The 19,252-nt window shown below is 41.6% G+C and overlaps 3 protein-coding genes across 3 annotated transcripts; 2 read left to right on the top strand and 1 right to left on the bottom strand.

Moving 5' to 3' along the window:
• Positions 1-751: 751 nt before the first annotated feature.
• nup88 (nucleoporin 88) lies at positions 752-3,411 on the bottom strand. Its single transcript, XM_039781939.1, has one exon. It carries the CDS (start codon positions 3,384-3,386, stop codon positions 1,158-1,160), a length of 2,229 nt encoding a protein of 742 aa, XP_039637873.1. The 5' UTR covers positions 3,387-3,411; the 3' UTR covers positions 752-1,157.
• psmd8 (proteasome 26S subunit, non-ATPase 8) lies at positions 3,386-10,255 on the top strand. The gene is made up of 7 exons (XM_039781949.1): positions 3,386-3,536; positions 4,841-4,913; positions 5,014-5,116; positions 5,227-5,392; positions 6,343-6,443; positions 7,627-7,738; positions 9,451-10,255. Exons 1-7 carry the CDS (start codon positions 3,432-3,434, stop codon positions 9,586-9,588), a joined length of 798 nt encoding a protein of 265 aa, XP_039637883.1. The 5' UTR covers positions 3,386-3,431; the 3' UTR covers positions 9,589-10,255.
• Positions 10,256-11,399: 1,144 nt separating this feature from the next.
• bet1l (Bet1 golgi vesicular membrane trafficking protein-like) lies at positions 11,400-19,142 on the top strand. Its single transcript, XM_039824274.1, has 4 exons — positions 11,400-11,478; positions 14,269-14,354; positions 14,678-14,734; positions 15,595-19,142. The coding sequence occupies exons 1-4, from the start codon at positions 11,460-11,462 to the stop codon at positions 15,760-15,762; spliced, it is 330 nt and encodes a 109-aa protein (XP_039680208.1). The 5' UTR covers positions 11,400-11,459; the 3' UTR covers positions 15,763-19,142.
• The last annotated feature ends 110 nt before the right edge of the window (positions 19,143-19,252 follow it).

The raw sequence follows: 19,252 nt of genomic DNA, 5'->3' as shown, positions 1-19,252 counted from the left end.
ATGGAACAAGAATGAATCAGAAATTTGTTTCAATATGCTTTTTTTTTTATTTGTAACTGTGCATATAGCAATTTATTTGTGGAAAAAAATAAAAACTTGAACCAAAAATATTATTCCTGAAATTCCAAACCTGCAATAATAGCTGCAAAAAAACCACATTAACATGTAGCCTATAGTCTCAGCACTGATACTGTTCAGTACTGGGAGGGTTCCTCCCTCTCATCTGCATTTAGCCACAAGTTGTCATCAGCGTCACATCTTACCTCTGCTCTAACAGCTGAAACCAGCTGCTTGGAATGATTATTTCATTTGATTGTAAATATTCTGCTAAGATGTTCTATATATTTTTTTAATGAAAAAAATGCAATCATTTAGTATGTGTGTTTTAACCAATTTGAAAGCAGTGTGTTAGCATTTGAACAAGGTGCTGCAGGTGGTGGAGTACGAATGCCAAAAGAGTTCATGGATTTTGGTAAATGTGGACATTTAAAAGGCAGTTTGTGTGAAACCAATAAAAATGATTGACAGGTTGGTACTCAGACTGTTTCACTTACTTTGTGAATTTTGACACACGCATGCATTGTTAGCAATTCAAAATAACTGGAAGACTAAAAAAGTTGATTGAAAAAAGGTTGAAGGTTAGGTCTTTACCTATCCTTCAACCTTCCTTTCTCTGATTTTTTTGGTGTTTTAAATTCACTTGTACAATAGTTATTGGAGTAATGTGTCACAAATGAGTAAAGACAGTTACTGAGATCTTTAATTTTTTTTTTATTATTTAATCCAAAAAGTAAGCAATACATGTTGAAAAGCTCAAAACATGTCCCATTGTACCAGCCTATCCATGGCATATTCTGCTCTGGATAAAGCACTCAAACGTTAACATTTAGAAACAGTGATGTAAGAAATATGCAACATGTCGAAACTGATCGTATCCCTATTAAGAGACAAACACGTAGTATCAAAGGTAAAGTTATATCAGCGAATATAAAATATCTTTCTATGCAAACACTGCATTCCACACGTGGCACATTAACTCACGAGTGGGGCACCCACTCCAGCTTCTTGTCACATTGTCACAAAAAGGCGGATTTAATAACATTTGAGCTATGTTCCCTATGTTTCTGCAATGCATGTCTACGGGTTTTCTCCAGCACTTAGAAACTGAAATGGTTTTTGATGTCTTTGATCTGTTTCATCATATCCCCAATTTGCTGTCCCTGTTCTCTGAGGACATCCTGAACAACCTTCTTCTGGCTGGCGTTGAGGGACACTGTGGTCCTGGCCGCAGGTGAATCCTTGTCCACTTGTGTCTTCTGGTACTCCATCTTCATGTTCACCTGTCTGATGCAGTTGGTCAGGTGTTTCAGCTGATCGCTGATGCTCTGCAGCTCCTTCTTCATATCCTTCTCACTGTTTGACAGTATGGGCAGCTGGCTTTGCAGGCTGCCCAGCAGGTTTTTAACCCTCTTCATAATGGCTTCCTGGCGATACTTTGCGTCTTCGTACTTATCAGCCAGCCTCTCCGCTGCCTCTCTCAGACTCTTCCTCTCCTCCCTGCACACAGTCAACTCTTCCAGCTGCTTGGCCTTTTGGCTCGTCAGGAGCTTCACCCGTCTCTGCATCTCTTCGCGGGCCATGTCCTGCTTGAGAATGTACTCCTCGCGGAAGACCTGCGTGGCTCTGCTGAGGAGCTGCAGACACTCCGGGGGCGGCGGCGACGTGTCCTTGTCCCCGGCCTTCAGCACCAGAGGGTTGGTGGAGCCGCGCGCCAGGATGTTGCGGATGTGCTGCTCGAAAGAGTCGTCGGCCATCCCGCGCAGGGGGGAGCTGCCCGAGCCCGGACCCGGATGGGAACAGAGCAGGGGAGGGGAAGGAGGGCGGATGGAGCTCAGCAGCGGCAACAGGATGCACTCGTAGGTGCTGGTGATGCAGACCATGGTGGCACCCAAGGAAAGGTCGGACACAATCAGAAAGCCGCAAACTGGAGCCGACTGGCTGGTTTGGAGCGGTCTGGTACACAGAATGTGCTCCACAATGCAGCGCTTCTCAGCAGCCAGCTCTTGGAGACTGTCCTTATCCTCCTCGCCTGACTGGAGGAACTTTTGCAGCTTGTTGACCCAGATGAGCCCCACGCTGTGCACGCCTGCTTCGTGGGTGCAATGATACCGGTGCTGGCACAGGGGGTCTCTGTGCAGTCTGATTGGGCAGGTGAAATCAAACTCTTGAGGCTCTTCGTCCTCCCCTGTGGCTACTTTGAGGGTGAGCTCCAGCTCAACACACTCAAACACATAGAGGGCCGGCACTGCCTCTGTGCCTCGGATCCACTTCTCCACCGCCCCTGCCTCTTCCTCTTCTTCAGACTCCAGCACCACACAGTGATACAGCGTGCCCGTTTCTGTGGCGATGACCAGGATGCTGGGCGCACAGGGCAGGCAGAGGATGGCGCAAGCATCGTAGCCATAGTTATCCTCTGCCGCGGGATACATCGGGAGGGGTCCGACGGGTTTGGTTAGACTCACACCATTTGCCTGGCTCGTGTAGCTCATATAGGTCTCCCCGTTTTCGTAGAGGATGTACAGCGGGTAGACCAGCTGTTCTCTGGAGCGCTGCGCCGCCAGCTGCCGAAGGGGGGACGAAATCGGCCCGAAGTCGAACGCCACGGCTATCTCGCCGAGAGACGCAGCATAGGAGCGGACCGGAGGCTGACCGCTGCCGTCATCATCCGACTGGGACACTGACAGGACTTTGGCGGGCGTCTGGGGCGACTTCAAGCCGTAAAACCTGATGGTGTTGTCGGACGTGAGCAGCACCAGATGGGGCTCGTCGGTCTCGCTGGGGTACCACGCCGCCTGCCGCAGACTCACCGACGCCGAGCTGGTGAAGAAGCGCTCCGCCACCGGGATGGTCTTGCAGTTTATTTGGCTCCGTCCGCCCTCGAACTCGGACCTCTTGCCCCACCGCTGAGGAAGCTCCAGCACCGAGACGCCCCGCTGGCCGACTAGCGCGACGTGGCGCTGAGTTGGACTCAGCAACACCTGGCAAAGTTCGAAGAGAGGAGGGTTGATGCACAGCAAGGTCTGGTAGTTCCCGCTGCCGAGACTCTCATCTGTGTTCAGCTGTCGCAAGTTGGTCGTGTAAAACACGCGGTCTGTGTCGTCCCACACGAACAAGTCCCCACCCAAACAAAAGGTGAGGTTTTTAGCCAACCCTCTTTCATTTGCGTTGGCTTTCGGATCCAACTTCCCTCGTATTTTTTGGAAAATAGTATGATTTGGTAAGTCGTTCAACCACCGTTCCGTGCTGCTTGCCGCCATCTTGATCCAACGTCTGGTCTCAAGTAAACCGGTCCGTCCATAGCAACAACTGTGCTTCACGACAGTCATTTAACGTATTACGGTGGCCGGTGTCGTATATTTTGCAGAATCACCATGGCGTTGAAAGAGACTGCGGGGCTGTATGAGACGCTCAAAGCAGAGTGGAACAAGAAAACCCCAAACCTGAGTAAATGTGGAGAACTTCTGAGCAAACTTAAGGTAGAGTCTCACATCAAATCGTCGTTTTATTTCTAGGAGTCCAACCAGGAACACTGCCTATTTAGAAGCGCCAGTGCTGTTAGCAAATGTAGCTGGCTAAGCTAGCTAACTTAGGCTAGCCATGCTAACGTTGTGTGTAGAGTTTTCTATTAGGTAACGTTAAACTTTAGACACCTACAATACTATTAATTTCAGGATGATAACAATGCGTTTCCATTTGTTAACTACGTGTTAGTGTTTGGCTGATAAGTCAATTTAATGATTTTAAGATTTCTGTCACGACAGTCAGAAAACAGTCAGTGTTGCTAACGTGACGTTAACGTACCGTTGGATAATTCATTGTCCAACTAGTTTCAACCTGGAACTGACATCTTAGCGTAAGATAATTGCTGTTGAAATTGTTAAGATTATGTTTTATTTTCCAAAACATCGTGCCGTCAAAGGAAGAGCTGACAGCACGTTTGATTCAGTTATGAAAGACAAATATTCAGTTCTAGCTAAGTAAAAGTAGCAGTACTACAGTGTACAAATAGTATTTTACTAGTAAATGTCCTGCTTTCGTAATGTTATTACTTAAATAAACGTACTTAAGTATTAGTATCAAAATATACTTAAAAGTACTCATTATAAAGTTGACCCTGTTTCAGAATAATATATTATTGTATTATAATTATTGATGCCCTTATGTTCACATCACTTAAATGTTGCAGCTGGTAATAGTGGGGGTCATTTTAATTACTTAATACACTGCTGGGTAACTACATTTATATAAAAAAATATCATAATTGTGGCCAGGTTGGCTCAGTGGGTAGAGCAGGCGCGCATATACTTCGAGGCTTATGTCTCGACGCAGAGGTCCAGGGTTCGAGTCTGACCTGTGACGATTTCCTGCATGTCTTCCCCCTCTCTCTCCCCCCTTCTCACCTAGCTGTCCTATCAATTAAAGGCAGAAAAGCCCCAAAAAATAATCTTAAAAAAACCCAAACAATATATACAGTATATCATAATTCATTAGTTCATTTTGTATTAATATTATGAAACCGTAAAGTAACTAAAGCTGTCAAATGTAGTGGAGTGAAAAGTAAAAATGTTGCCTCAAATGTAGTGGAGTAAAAGTAGAAAGTAGCATTAACTAGAAGGGGGAAAAAAAACTTGAGTACCTCAAAATGTTAAGTACAAAAACTTGATTAAATGTATTTAGTTACCATCCACCACTGATGGAGAATTATGATGACAAACAATTCAGATAACACAAGCGACACATTTAAGATTTGTAGAAAATGATGTCAAACTTATTTTTACAGGTTTCATTACTGGAGCTGAACTTCTTACCTACCAGTGGGTCCGCGCTCACTAAGCAGCAGCTCATTTTAGCTCGTGAGTAAAGCTGACAGACAACATTCATATTAATCATGTATAAGTGTTTGGCGTAGGAGAAGATGTCTCTAATTTGGACCGTTCTGTGTCTGTGTTCCAGGTGATGTCCTTGAAATTGGAGCCTTGTGGAGTATCCTCAAGAAAGACATCCCGTCCTTTGAAAGATACATGGCCCAGCTAAAATGTTACTACTTTGATTACAAGTAATGTCACCTTTTTTGTTTTTTTTATGTGTACAGTTTGGGATTTAGCTACATAGGAGTACTCACTGGGCTTTTCTAACATGGCTCTTTCTTTTCCTTTTGTCATTAAGGGAAGAACTCCCTGAAGCTGCCTACATGCACCAGTTACTTGGACTCAACCTGCTCTTCCTGCTCTCACAGAACCGCGTGTCTGAGTTTCACACAGAACTGGAGCGACTGAGCGCACGAGATATTCAGACCAACGTATACATCAGACACCCAGTGTCCCTAGAGCAGGTGCTGCAATTTACCCCTCGACAAAGCACAAATTCAGCGTTTGATATTGCCTTGTTGTTCTGCTGTGACCGGGGAATCAAGGGTAAAATGAAAATGGTGCATCCAGTTAGTAATTTGTACCCTCAAATCAGTATCTTCACATTGTTGGTGCAGTAGGAATTGGTTGTCGGGTGTCCAGTCGATTAGGTGGGGAGCACCTAGAAGTTTATTGGCAGGCTACCCTCAGATTATGGAATTCATTCCTTCAAATTATCACATCACCCTAGTCCCGCAGTGGCCGACCTATCTCCACAGCGCTGCAGAGGAAGGTCTAGCAATAGAAGTATACACTCCTGGATAGGAGAAAAAACAGTCGGGGGAATTTGCATTTCTTTAAAACCAATTACAATCGTCTTGGGCGGCGCTAAGCTCCAGACGCAACAACGGTGGCTCTGCTAAATAGTCTTGGGAAGGAACTCGTTTTGGTGGAACATTTGCACCCCGCAAAAAGAAACGCCACTTACAATATTAAATTAAGTTAACTGTTGACACAATACAGTGACGTGAGTTATTTAAATTAGCTGGATACATGGTTGAACCTCACATCCCGACGTTTCAGTACTCCATGTTTACTTTAGCGGGCCATGTTTGACTGCTATATGTAGACATGCCTCTGTAATGCATTGCAAAATGTTGAAAATCTGGTCATAGACAATCTAAATGGGTCACTAAAATTTATTACAGTTTGACTTTGTGCTGAGATACATTGATGTTGCTATCTGTGATATGTTTTACTCATAAATTATTAATTCAAATTACTAATTAATCGCCACAAATTATCAACATTTACCCCCCAGAGGTAGGCAGGGCTCTGTGGAATTCTCTATTTACATATAATATGAACTTTGTGTCAAAAAATAACTTGTGTAAATACCCGCATGATGTTTAATATCCTCTCCTGGCCTTTTCAGTACTTGATGGAGGGAAGCTACAACAAGGTATTTCTCGCCAAAGGCAACATCCCTGCTGAGAGCTACAACTTTTTTATAGATATTCTGCTCGACACAATTCGGTAAGAATCAGTATGGTAACCATGCCTACTATCATTTCTGCACTGGTTTCATTGATAGCCATTTACGTGTGCTTTTATAGCCAATTAATTAAAATTAATTAATTTGTATATTTTGGTCAAAGTCCAAAAACATCTTGTGGTTTTGACATTTTATTTTTTTTATACATACTGGTGTATGTCACGATTGGCCGACAGTCCACGAAAACTATATCGGGACACCTTCAGCATAGTTATGGTCAGCAGTTTAAACACCATTCAAAATTTGTGACAATGCTTAGCTGCAGGTAACCACGGCAACAGAACATGTGGTTTATGCTTTACTAGGCTATGTTCACACTTGGCGTCTTTTATTAAGCTGCCAGCGTCTGTTTTACATTATAATCCTGTGGAGTAAACCGTGTTTTCAAAAAAGCAGACTTCTTTTCTGCAGCTCAGAGCGTGTTATTGAAGCTAAAAAAACGTTCAACTTTTCTGAAAAAACGCCCTATGTCAAGTACTTTTTTGACAGCCGACCAATGACAAGCGGAGTAGCCAGACCTGTCGTTTCTATAACAACAAGAAAAAATGGAGTCGGAGCACAGCGAGTTATATGATATGACCGGGTGCTCCCTGTTCAGGGAACTGTTTGTTTTATCTAATGTTAGCATCTCTCTCTCTCTCTGTCTGTCTGTCTGTCTGTCTGTCTGTCTCTGTGTTCTTTCTCTAGCTCGCTCCACCACTTTGTTTTATCTATCGTTAGCAGCACTCCACGTAGCGCTCTAGCTAGGATTCTGTAGCAGTAGCTGTTATAGCAACAAAAGACATTCTCTGCTGCTTTTTGGAATAAAAACACTGCCAGCTTTTTTTTCTCACTACAAAAGCGCCCTAGTCAACTTTTTTTCAAGTGTGAACATAGCCCTACTAGTTAACTCAACATGTTGACCAAAACAAATGGGTGCCAATTGAAATACAGTGTCCGTTTTCTTTCCCATGATAAGTGGTAAGGTGTCTTGATATAGAACATGATGGACTCTGCGAAGGAAACTCTATCTCAGTAATTTTCATTTATCAGGAAGGACACCTCTGTTTATTTTATTATCTTTAATCATGATTTTGCTGTAATCAGCAGGGTGTAAAAAAACGTGATAAAATGACATTATCTTCTAATGATAACTTGAACTAAAACTAACCTTTTCAATTGCAGTGATGAGATCGCAGGCTGCATAGAGAAAGCATATGAGCAGATCCAGTTCAGTGAAGCCACCCGTGTGCTTTTCTTCAGTTCCCCAAAAAAGATGACAGAGTATGCCAAGAAGGTATGTATATTTGAATTTGGGAAGCAAACATAAATTATGTTTTATTTTAAGTAGTATGCAGAGATTACAAGAAGAAAACATGAAATTGTGTCCACTAGGGATGCACCGAAATGAAAATTCTTGTCCGAAACCGAAAAAGAGGAAACAAGACCGAAACACCGAAATAAATTATGCCAATTATTAGTACCATTGCATTTATGGCTATGACTGTGTAGGCTACTAACTTTACTAAAATCAAGGCATTGCAATTGTATAAATTAATATTAAAGTTTAATTAAAGAAATATCTAGCAGAAATATGGCTACAATCTGATAGTCACATACAGTATATAGTAGCCTAAGAACAGAATAGCTTACTTATTATTATTATTATTATTATTATTATTATTATTATTATTATTATTATTTGAGGCACTTTCTTGCAGGATTTCACTGAACATATCAGACAACGAGGGTGCATGCCCCTCATCTGGTGCAGAGAGACAAGTCTTTTTTTGAACTCCTTTTCGGCGGCCGCCCGTCTCCGTCTCCACGCGGGTTCTCCGCATCCATCGCGGCCTGGATCATTTCTCGTGCGCCCTGCTTTATTTCCGCATCCAAGTAATGGTGTTTATAACGCGGATCAAGTACAGTTGCGATGAAGTGCAGAGTTTCCGAATAGATCTCAGTGAAACGTGTGCTGACAGACTCTAAGAGCGTACTTTTCATTGTTTTCACTCCGTGGTCCGTCTCAACCGCGTTGCCTAGGAGACGCTTTGCAGGTGGAACGGATCGGGTACTGACACACGTGCAGGTCGCGGTTTCTGTTTGCATCATCACAACATTTTCGGCCGTATTGTTTCTGTGATAAAAGTATTTCGGCCGAAAACTGAAAATGCCCTTTTGGGCCATTTTCGGCCGAAAATTTTCGGTGCCCGAATATCCCTAGTGTCCACCTATATTCTCAGTCATAGGCAACTGACTTATTGGGATTTTATTTATCTGAAGAAATGACAGGTTATCATGAGGGTTGGTCCCTAAAACACACTAACAATTTAATGCAAACTGAGTCCAATTTAGCAAGATTTCACTTTGTAGGTGTCATTAAAATTGGTTTTTCATACTCCGTATACAGCAGATACAATTTGTATTTACCTTGTGCTGGCAGAACCTGAATACGTGTCATTTTACAAATGTGAAAAATAGTCGCAACAGCCTGTTGGGGTATATAAATAATATTTTGACCATTAAATGCCTTCAGGAAGACCTATATTGGTCTCAAATTCAAGTTTGATAGAGTGTGTGTGCGTGCGCCTATCTGCTAGCGTGGCACGCCCTCATACTCTGCTTCTGACTGGCTAGTAGTCCTTACCTAGCTACTGCGCATGTGCGACTCCCAACAAGATGGTACAGAAGTGAGATGCCTCACTCTGTAGCTAAAACGGAGAGCTCAACACAGGGTAAAAAGAGGAGCTGCAGCAATGTGCAGTACAACAAATATATGGTGTTTAAAAAAAAAAATGAAACCATGTAAACCTATTCTGATATAACCTCTAAATAAAATTATCAACCTGAAAATGAGCACAATATGAGCCCTTTAACTTTCAGCTGTTCTCAAGCAAGTTTTTATTGTCATTTAATTTCCATAATTGAAGCAACATTCCATTCTTGATTCTTGCCTACAAAGAATTAAAATGCCAAACAGCCCAAACTGATTGTTCATTTTCATTTCAGAGGGGATGGAGTCTGAGCCCAGATGGCTATTACTCTTTCACCACTCAGCAGCAGCGGACAGAAGAGGTGACCATCCCATCCACGGAGCTGGCTCAACAGGTCATTGAATATGCACGACAGCTGGAAATGATTGTGTAACGCGCCACCCCCCCTCCCGGAACACACACGCCGCTGACCCAGCATACACCCAGTCAGCTCAAATGCAGTTCCTCTGAGGAATAGGACTTTATTGATAACCAGGGTGGTTGATTTATTGCCCATACCTCAGAAATCAATCCACATGTATTTTTTTTTTCCTGTATTCCACTTATCTGTAGGTCTTCCTGTTTGGAAGTTAGCTTTTAATTTAAAGATGGGGAACGATACTAAAAATATGTGATATCACAGGTCACCATTCAGCAATTGCTACACGTCAGCCATTATTGAATACATTCAAGGGTTTCAATGTTAGTTAATTATTTCATCCAAGATGCCATCTGTACAACATCAAATCTGAGGCTTTTTTTATGAGCTATTCAAAACAAGAGTCCAGCTACTACATTTAATACCTTTGGGGCTCAGTATTTTTTTTTTATTTTTTTTTTTTTAAACAAGAAGAAGGAAGTTAATTACATCCCACCATGTGACTCTCTGTGTCACAGAAAACCATCAACTCTCCAAAGTCACACAAACTCTTTTTGTATACAAAGTTATTTTGTCCTTAGTAGAGCTCACATAAATGTATTGCCCTTGCCATGTATCCTAGCAACTGACCGAATTTTCTAAATGCAAAGCTTTGTCTGCAATAAACAATACCTAAAATAAACTTTTTGAACGACTCGTTTCAAGTGTTTACACTACGACTGACTTTCCTAGGAAGCAAATCAGTTTTTAGGAACTTATAAATTTACAACAGCATGCAGCTGGTGCAGGCACTAACCTCGAAACAAAGTGTGGCTCTAGGTGGGCGGCCATCTGCCGTGACCGGTTAGAGAGGGGAAGATACAGTACGCAGCAACCATAATAACTATTTAAGAACTATGACTAATACCCATAGCAGTGTGTATAATGGGGCATTATGAACGCTAGCAATAATAATAGCAGTTATTATAGAACAGACGAATAATAATTGTAGCAGTGGGCGTTGAGCAGGACCACAGCAGCTTTATCAAAGATGAGAGTTTTAAGTTTACTCCTAAATGTGGAGACGGTGTCTGCCTTCCGAACTGAAACTTTGAGCTGGTTCCACAGGGGAGGAGCCTGATAGCTTGCTGTGAGGACCCAAGGAACTACTAAGTATGTTAGTATCATCAGGAAAATGTACTTAAAGTATTACAAGTAAAAGTACTCTGATGAATAAAAATCCTCCCATTTTAGAAAGTGGAAAGGATCCAAACAGTTGTGTGTTTAATGGTCTAATCATTTCAGCTGGACTTGTAGGCCCTTATATTGTTGGCTAGTTTGATTTATAATAAAACATCAGATTTTATAAACTACATGTGTTTTTAATGTGAAATCTTAATGTGTAAAGTAACTAGTAACTAAAGCGTTAACAGATGAATGTAGTGGAGTAAAAAGAATATTTCTCTCTGAAATGTAGTGGAGTAGAAGTAGAAAGTGGCATGAACAGAAAAGACTCAAATAAAGTACAAGTACCTCAACATTTGTAGGCCTACTTAAGTACAGTACTTGAGTAAATGTAAGCTACTTAGTTACATTCCACCACTTGTAAAAAGAAACATGTAACTGCAGTTCCTAAGGAAGGTTCCTAGAAGTATAAAGTAGCATGGAAAGAAAAGACTCAAGTAAAGTACAAGTCGCCTTTCTAAATTTAGTACTTGAGTAAATGTACTTGCTTAGTTAAATCCGAAAACTGAGTCTGACTAGAGATATGCTGACTGGATGTGATGGAGAAACTTCGGAGACAAACTGGAACGGTTGTTCTCAGGGTGTTGGGGGGGGGGGGAGTGGCCGAAGTCACGTGAATCTATCAAACCGGTACACAGCTGATCGTGACGTCACTCGTCAACATGGCGGACTGGAATAGAGGTATGTTTTCTTTTGACACGTACTCACTTGTAAATATTCAGCCATTAACAGTGTCCAGCAGTACATACTTAAAATTACAGCGGTGTGACGGAGTGTATAACCTGAACACCCATCAGACCAGCCGAGTGTTTAACGAACGTTAACGTACGCCAACGTTACCTCACTTAGAGGCCAACACTAGCTAGCTAGCTAGCTAGCTAGTCTTATCCAGGGTTCGAAGTAGGGCTGGGCGATATGGACCAAAAGTCATATCCCGTTATATTTTGGCTGAATATCGATATACGATATATATCCCGATATTTTTTTCCGCGAAGTGAGAGCAAATGTTCAGTCAAAGCCCAAATCAAATATGACATGTCACAAGTAGTTTCATAGAAACAGTTGCAAAATCAAATAAATAATAAACCGGTTTCTTCACCTGGTTCATGATTAAATGCTCAGCTGTTCAAATAACAATAAAATGTAAACCTAAATACTGTATAACAGGAGTAACTTTTTTGAAATCAAAGCTCCATAGGCTATTTGTGATTCGTTCCAAAGGTCAATTAAGCTTTTGATATTAATATAATCTACTTTGTTCAAAATGTAATGCCTCATGCCTGTAAGCCTAGGTTATAGTCCCATTCTTCCACTTGATACTGCTTCCACTTAAGTAAACTAAAAGATGAACTATCGACTACAAAACAAAGAAACTAATTAATGTGTTAATACAAAGAATATTTATTATGATCGGTTCACAGATCTGAGTTCAAACGGAAACTTCACCCTTCTGAACTAAGAGTTTCTGCTTCAAGGTGAAGTTTAAACAGACTGAAATGTCCAGGCTCATTCCTCCACTATTTATTTCTGTATGTATTTATGCGTTACATGTAATTTTAACGGGCACTGAGCTCCAGATCCTGCAGCCGCAGCGTTCGCTGCCCCGCTGTAGCTTCTTTCAGTCCGCCTGCCGCCCGGCAAACTTAGTGGAACTTTCCGCCCGATATCGACATACAGTTCGTCCTGGACTACGTGTAAGATCCTACCGATCACCACTCTGTCTTTGGCTGGTCCGATCTGGATCAGCGGGGACCCGCAGCCCGAGCAGCGAAGCTGTGTTTTTCCCGGGGAAGAGACGCTGCGGCCCGGCCCGGGGCTCTCCGCCTCCGCTGGAGCTCAGATTGCTGGTCGAAGGCGGCATATATAATCATAAAACACAAATTGTCACCTGTTAAATGTTATCCATGCGGTTTGTTCTTTTCATTTCCTCTATCGAACATAATTAAGCAGTACAAAAGTCCGGCATCTTTAGCGTTGATCTGAATGCTTCGGACCCCTGTTCCAAGATGGCGGCGGGTTTTGACGTATGTTTAGAACCTCACGGCGACATATCTATGGGAGCAAGGATCACATTTGAACTATATCGATATATGCGATATGGTCTAATTCCATATCTCATTTAAAAATATATCGATATATTTGTTTATATCGATATATCGCCCAGCCCTAGTTCGAAGTTAACTTTTTTTGGTCCACCAGTCAAATGGCTAATAAATGTTAAATTTGACCTGCTACTTAAGAAATTACCATTGTTTGTTTTTTCGACTGGTGAGTGAAGGGAATCTACCAACCAATTGCATATTTTACCAGCGTTTGGCTAGTGAATGGTGCTAATTTTGAACCTTGGTCTTATCATATGGTCTTATCTAGCTAGCTAACTAGCGTTAGCTGAGGAGTTCAGCTGTTTGTCCACTATTGTAGGGTTAGCTGTTCTAATATCACACCGGTTTTGACTACTATAAATAAAGTTTTACTCAGTCCAAACTGAGTTTGTTCCAGATATGTGGAGCATAAAAGCTGAACGCTGCTTCTCCATGTTCAGTTCTGACTGGGGACAGAAAGCATGACTAACGGTTAAAGTGGTTAAGTCTACTGAAGATAAAATGAGATAACCCTAACCCTTGATGCAGGACTCGTAAACAGTCTTTATTTTTAGGAAACGTCTGATGAGCTCACGGTAACCTGTAAACCCACCTATGTAACACTTAAAACGTAACACTGTATCTGCTGCGCTACATCGGCAGCTGCTGTGCCATTCATCAGAAGCTTTGGCTTTAAAAACGTTTCACAACAGGGCCCAAACAAAAGAATGGCTGAATTCAAAATATGTGGACTCGCTAGCTCAGAGACTTGAGACTTGACTCAGAGACTTGAGACTTTACTTGGACTCTAGCTCTGAGACTTGACTCAGAGACTTGAGACTTGACTTGGACTCTAGCTCAGAGACTTGAGACTTGACTCAGAGACTTGACGTGGACTCTAGCTCTGAGAATTGAGACTTGACTTGGACTCTAGCTCAGAGACTTGAGACTTGACTCAGAGCTCAGAGACTTGAGACTTGACTCAGAGACTTGATGTGGACTCTAGCTCTGAGACTTGAGACTTGACTCAGAGCTCAGACTTGACTCAGAGCTCAGAGACTTGAGACTTGACTCAGAGACTTGACGTGGACTCTAGCTCTGAGACTTGACTCAGAGCTCAGACTTGACTCAGAGCTCAGAGACTTGACTCTAGCTCAGAGATTTGAGGCTTGACTCAGACTTGACTTGGACTCTAGCTCAGATAATTGAGACTTGACTTGGACTCTAGCTCAGAGACTTGAGACTTGACTTGGACTCTAGCTCAAAAACTTGAGACTTGACTCAGATACTTGAGACCTGACTTGGACTCTAGCTCAGAGACTTGTGAGCATCTCTGCACCAACCACATTTCCAATGTCCTTTCTAAGCCAATGTGTTTGTGCGTTGCCAGGTCATGGCTCTGTGGACGACCTGCTGGATGCTGAAAACAAACGGCTGGCTGAGAACCTGGCCACCAAAGTCTCCAGACTGAAATCTGTAAGTCCCAGAAAACGGTCCCTCTCGTCATCCAGCAGGTTCATCACTTCTAATACACCTGTTAATGGTTTTTAGTCAAAAGGGATTCTTCAGACTGTTGATTCAGTGTGACCAACAGAGAGGCAGATTTCTGCTTTTTCTATCCTGTACCATCCATTGTTGTATGTTTCTTTCTCAAAATCTGCTTTTAATGTCCTCTCTTCTGTCTGTAATTGAGCCTGAGGTGATGGAAAGATTAATTTAATGTCATTAATCATTCTATTTCTAAAACAATAATGAAAACTGCCATTTGAACTGCTCTGTCGTGTGTCTGACTCTGACAGCTGGCGTACGACATCGACAGAGAGGCTGACGATCAGAACGAGTATCTGGACAGCATGGTGAGTCCATCCAGTCTATGAAGATATACGTATAGATATATAGAGGGCTGGTTTCTGATTGGCTGACAGGTGTCCATTTAAATCATATGCATCATCTGTACTTTCTCTCAGGGGATTTGACTTTTTTTTAGCATTTCAACCACAACAACATATCCCATGATTCATCAGTACACTTTTGAAGCCTCATAGGAGATGAAGTTGTTGAATGGCAACCAAATAATTTAGTTTTTATCTTCGTAAAAAAGCCTCTGTCTACAAGGTGTGACTTTCAGACCATACTAGACAATAAAAAGCATAAAGACTGGAGTGTGTAAAGAGGGAGAGAACATCTAAACGGTGAAAAAGGAGTAGTGACGTGTTTTGAGTCTGTGTGGATTGTTAAATATGATAAAGTAAAAGTGCATCCTTTCTGTCAGAAGTGACTGGCATTTGTGCAATAAATACACCAGCCCTTTTTGCACGCAGCACTTTCATTCTTACAGTCACTTTTTAAGGTGTTGTATTGTCTGTACAGACATATGTGTCCTTTCCTCGTGTCCTAAGATGTCGTATGTTGATTTTATGTCTATTTTAGTATGGTTTGTGCTGTGAGGCAACAGATTGTAGCACTATGCCCAGGACAAAATTTCCCTTGGGACAATAAAGTGTATTCTATTCTATTAAAAAGCGTATTTCCACACAGCTCCTCTGGATTTGAATGCAGTTTTTAAATATGTGAAAGGGTTATGTTATGTTCAAGCTAAATAGGATGTAATAATAACAGGTTGTCTCAAATATAGGCCGATCTCTCTCTCCAGTTAAGGTTTCTAACAGTCCCTTCATTATCTTTTTTTCCCTCTCTTTTGTCCTTTTCCTTCCAGGACTCAAACTTCCTGAGTGCGACGGGCCTGCTGAGCGGCAGCGTGAAGCGTTTCTCGACCATGGTCCGGTCCGGCAGAGACAACCGCCGCATCCTCTGCTACGTCTCCGTGGGCCTGGTCCTGGTCTTCTTCCTGCTTTACTACATGGTCTCCAGGATTCAACGCTGATGGGGGGGAAACCCAGGATCAGCCAGGAGCTGAGACTAGAGACTCATATCTGATAGGTTGAAATCATCTCTGTGGTTGTCCTGCACAGGGAAAAGATGTTTTTTCTCTGCGTCCCCATGAGAAAACATTTAGTTGAAGCATTGAAAGTGACCAGCAGGGGGGTGTCGGCCTTAGCGGGGGTAAACGGGGGGTGGGCGTGTTCATACCAAAGATGCTGGAGTCTATTTAAAAAAAAAATTAAATGCCTGGGCTTTTCCACTCTGCACCACCTTTGTTACTAGACTCGTTGGAGATGAGCCAGGCCTGCGCAGAATCGATGAATAAAACACCCAAAATGCAATGAAAGTAATCATTAATTTGACCTGCGAAGAATGTTGAATGGCTTCCATACAACGTACACCCATGCATCCATGTTATTTTTTTTGGCAATTTGGTTGAAATTAACCCATATTTCTGATATTAAAAAAAACCGTTAAATGGGTCAAATTTGACCCAAGGAAAACGCAAGGGTTAACAGAACACATGTTGTGTGCCTGACGGGGATGTTCCATACATACGTTCAGATTACCGATCATCTCCCGTCCGCTTTAACAGGCGAGGCGCAGCTCATCTCGAACGAGACTAACGTCCGATGCCTCCAGGAAGTGGTAAAATGGGCAAAGAGAAGGTGGCGGTGAGGAAGCACTCATCCCAGCTCGAGTGTGATAGTCTGATGAACCTGTCAATCAAGACAAACTTGCCCCCAAAATATCAGTTTCATTAGAGAGTAGCTATTGGCTGGTCTTCGGAGCACCTGGTGATGTCACCATGTGTTGAAGGACTGTCAGTCAACTGTTTTATCTTCATGTCTTATTGTTTGCGTTAGCAGATAGCTCTTGTTACCATCTCATTTTATTGCTCCTGCAGTCGATTGACAACAGGCAAATACTGTTCCATTTGTACGCGGAAGTCGGATTTTGCCGAGGTCAAAGTCGGGAACGCGCCCCCTGAACTCGGATTTCTGAGCCCGGAACTCAGACGACATGGCTGCCCCGTGCATCAACAGCAGTAAAAGCGGTATAGCATACAGTTTATTAAGACTTCGGTCTTTTTTTGAGTCTCGCTAAGGCTGTGTCTTAAACACAGTCCTGTCCAACTTGTATCTGTGGACATGTTGGTATGCTGTTTTTTGCATTTTAATGCGTTATTATAAACTGGTATTGCTTAGAATAGCTAACCTGGATACAGCAACCCCACAATAAAAAATCTGACTTGTTAGTTTTTCTTCTTCTCTTTTTAATACATTTTATTCATCAACTTATTAAATGGAACGCATTCAACTCGGGTGTGCCGTCATTCCCAGCTCCGGTCCGAGTTCCGAGGTAAATGGAACGCACTGTTACACCGCATACTGTAACACATGATTCTGTTTCTCCTTTTTTCTTTTTTTAACCCCTAAACATCACTGTGTCCAGTTGTTTTACTTTAGTTTGATGAGCAGTTTTAGTTCAGTATGTGTAACGTCTGTTTCATATTAAATGTTGGACCTATCGTTACGTTGACATTTTGTATAATGATCACATTTTGTATTTTATTTTCATTTTTTTATCCCACGTTCAGTCTCATTGTGCACAGCAGATCACTGCCGAAAGGGACTGGAGGAGATTTAAGAGAGTTCAAAAGAGTTTATATATCTTAAGTTAACATTCCAGTCTGGACTGCTAATCAGACATCGCATACATTTATTATTATTATCATTAATACAGAAGTATCAAATGGTTTTAATTGTGGAACTGGACATGGTTTTAATTGCTCCTTTTTACATGATTCATTTAGGTTCTAGGTATTATGTGAGGTTTACTAACAATAATTTATGACTTGCACATTTATGCTACAGTGTTCAATTAAAAAAAACGATCTAACTATCTATCATATGTATTTCGGTGGATTATTTTCCAGGAGACCGAACAACACATTGCTCCAAAAGCGAGACAAAACTCACCAATATTCTCAGCATATTTTGATAGAAAATCTTCAAATTTGGGCAACGCCAAAAATAAATGCACAACAGTGTCTTGACAACCACAACAGAAATTTAAATCAATGTCTCTCATATTCTTTTTTAATGTCGTTTTTTTCAGCTGGATAGAGTTTATGAATGAGTTTAAAAGAATTCTCAACTTTATTGGTGATTTAAATATTGGTTTGCAAGAAGCCAGGGCCTTCTGCCATGCCACATCGTACACAAATGGATTCCCATATGAAATGACATATATACAAATGTACCGGTAATATCGCTTTGGAAAAGAGTTTTTATAGTTATGTTGTTATTTCTAGAATAACTGGAAAACCCAATTTTGCCCATCAGAGTATATGTTGGAGATACTGTAACAAGCTTTACCTCGGCTGAGATTTATACAGACTCCAGAGGCGTTACAGGGATATTATATTCTGACAAAAAAAAACTTTACAGATAAGGTCATCTCTATTAAATAACTGATCTACCAACAGAGATGTACAATCCCTTTAACCACACTGTTTATTTCATTATTCTTAATTATGTAAATAAACACACACAAATGATCATTATCAGTTGTTACAGCTGTCCAACTGCAAATTTCATCATGACAAGAGGTTCGCAACTTAGAGACAAAAAAAGACGAGCCCTGGTCCTTTGGCTGCCTGGCTTGTGTCAAGCCACCTCCTGTTCCGTCTTTTTTACTCCCTATACCGCTTTTAAGCTATTGGTCATTTAATTCACTGTTCTAACTTTGTTCTTTTTTGATGTTGGTTTTACCATGCAAGTTGTTTTATCATGTTGTGTTTGTTATGTACTATAGCCTGATGTTGTTTCATTGGGAGCGTGCCTGTGTTCCCACAGCCCTATGTTCCCACATTTCTAAGAATTTTCTTTTTCATTGAAAATTAGGCCCTATGTTCCCACAGCCCTATGTTCCCACATTGGAAAGATTTCTTTTCCAAAATTAGGCCCTATGTTCCCACATTTCCTTTTTCCTAAATTTGTATCAGATTTTATCCCCCTAACCCTAAAACATGTTGTGGGAGGAGAGGGCTTAAATTTAAGGGAAATGTAGGAACACAAGACCTAATTTTGAAAATGTCCTAGAAATGTGGTAACATAGGACTGTGGGAACGAACATAAGGCCTAATTTTCAGTGTAAATAAAAATTCTTAGAAATGTGGGAACATAGGTCCTAATTTTCAGTGAAATAAAAAAATTCTTAGAAAGGTGGGAACATTGGGCTGTGGGGACACAGGGCTGACCCCATTTCATCTATGTATCGAGGCATACTTCACCCCATCTGACCTGATTGTAAAGCACTTTGGGCCTGCTTATGCTGGTTTAAATGTGCTATATAAATAAAGATGACTTGACTTGACTTTTGTCTTGCATTACAAAAAAAATGATTAGTAGGTTTAATGTCATTACAGAAACAAACTGCAGTGTATGAGAGTTACTCATTTCTCTGAGCTCTCTGGTCCAAAGACC

Source organism: Perca fluviatilis, chromosome 2 (genome assembly GCF_010015445.1).
Source record: "Perca fluviatilis chromosome 2, GENO_Pfluv_1.0, whole genome shotgun sequence".
In the NCBI taxonomy this organism is placed as follows: domain Eukaryota; kingdom Metazoa; phylum Chordata; class Actinopteri; order Perciformes; family Percidae; genus Perca; species Perca fluviatilis.
Note: the sequence above shows the minus strand (reverse complement) of the source record. Positions and strands in the feature narration are given on the sequence as shown.

Coding starts and splice junctions, on each gene's coding strand:
- psmd8 (XM_039781949.1), top strand. CDS start 3,432: ATGGCGTTGAAAGAGACTGCGGGGCTGTATGAGACGCTCAAAGCAGAG. Junction 5,393..6,342: donor ACCCAGTGTCCCTAGAGCAG/GTGCTGCAATTT, acceptor TGGCCTTTTCAG/TACTTGATGGAGGGAAGCTA. Junction 6,444..7,626: donor ATTCTGCTCGACACAATTCG/GTAAGAATCAGT, acceptor TTTCAATTGCAG/TGATGAGATCGCAGGCTGCA.
- bet1l (XM_039824274.1), top strand. Junction 14,355..14,677: donor AAGTCTCCAGACTGAAATCT/GTAAGTCCCAGA, acceptor TGACTCTGACAG/CTGGCGTACGACATCGACAG. Junction 14,735..15,594: donor ACGAGTATCTGGACAGCATG/GTGAGTCCATCC, acceptor TTTTCCTTCCAG/GACTCAAACTTCCTGAGTGC.
- nup88 (XM_039781939.1), bottom strand. CDS start 3,386: ATGACTGTCGTGAAGCACAGTTGTTGCTATGGACGGACCGGTTTACTT.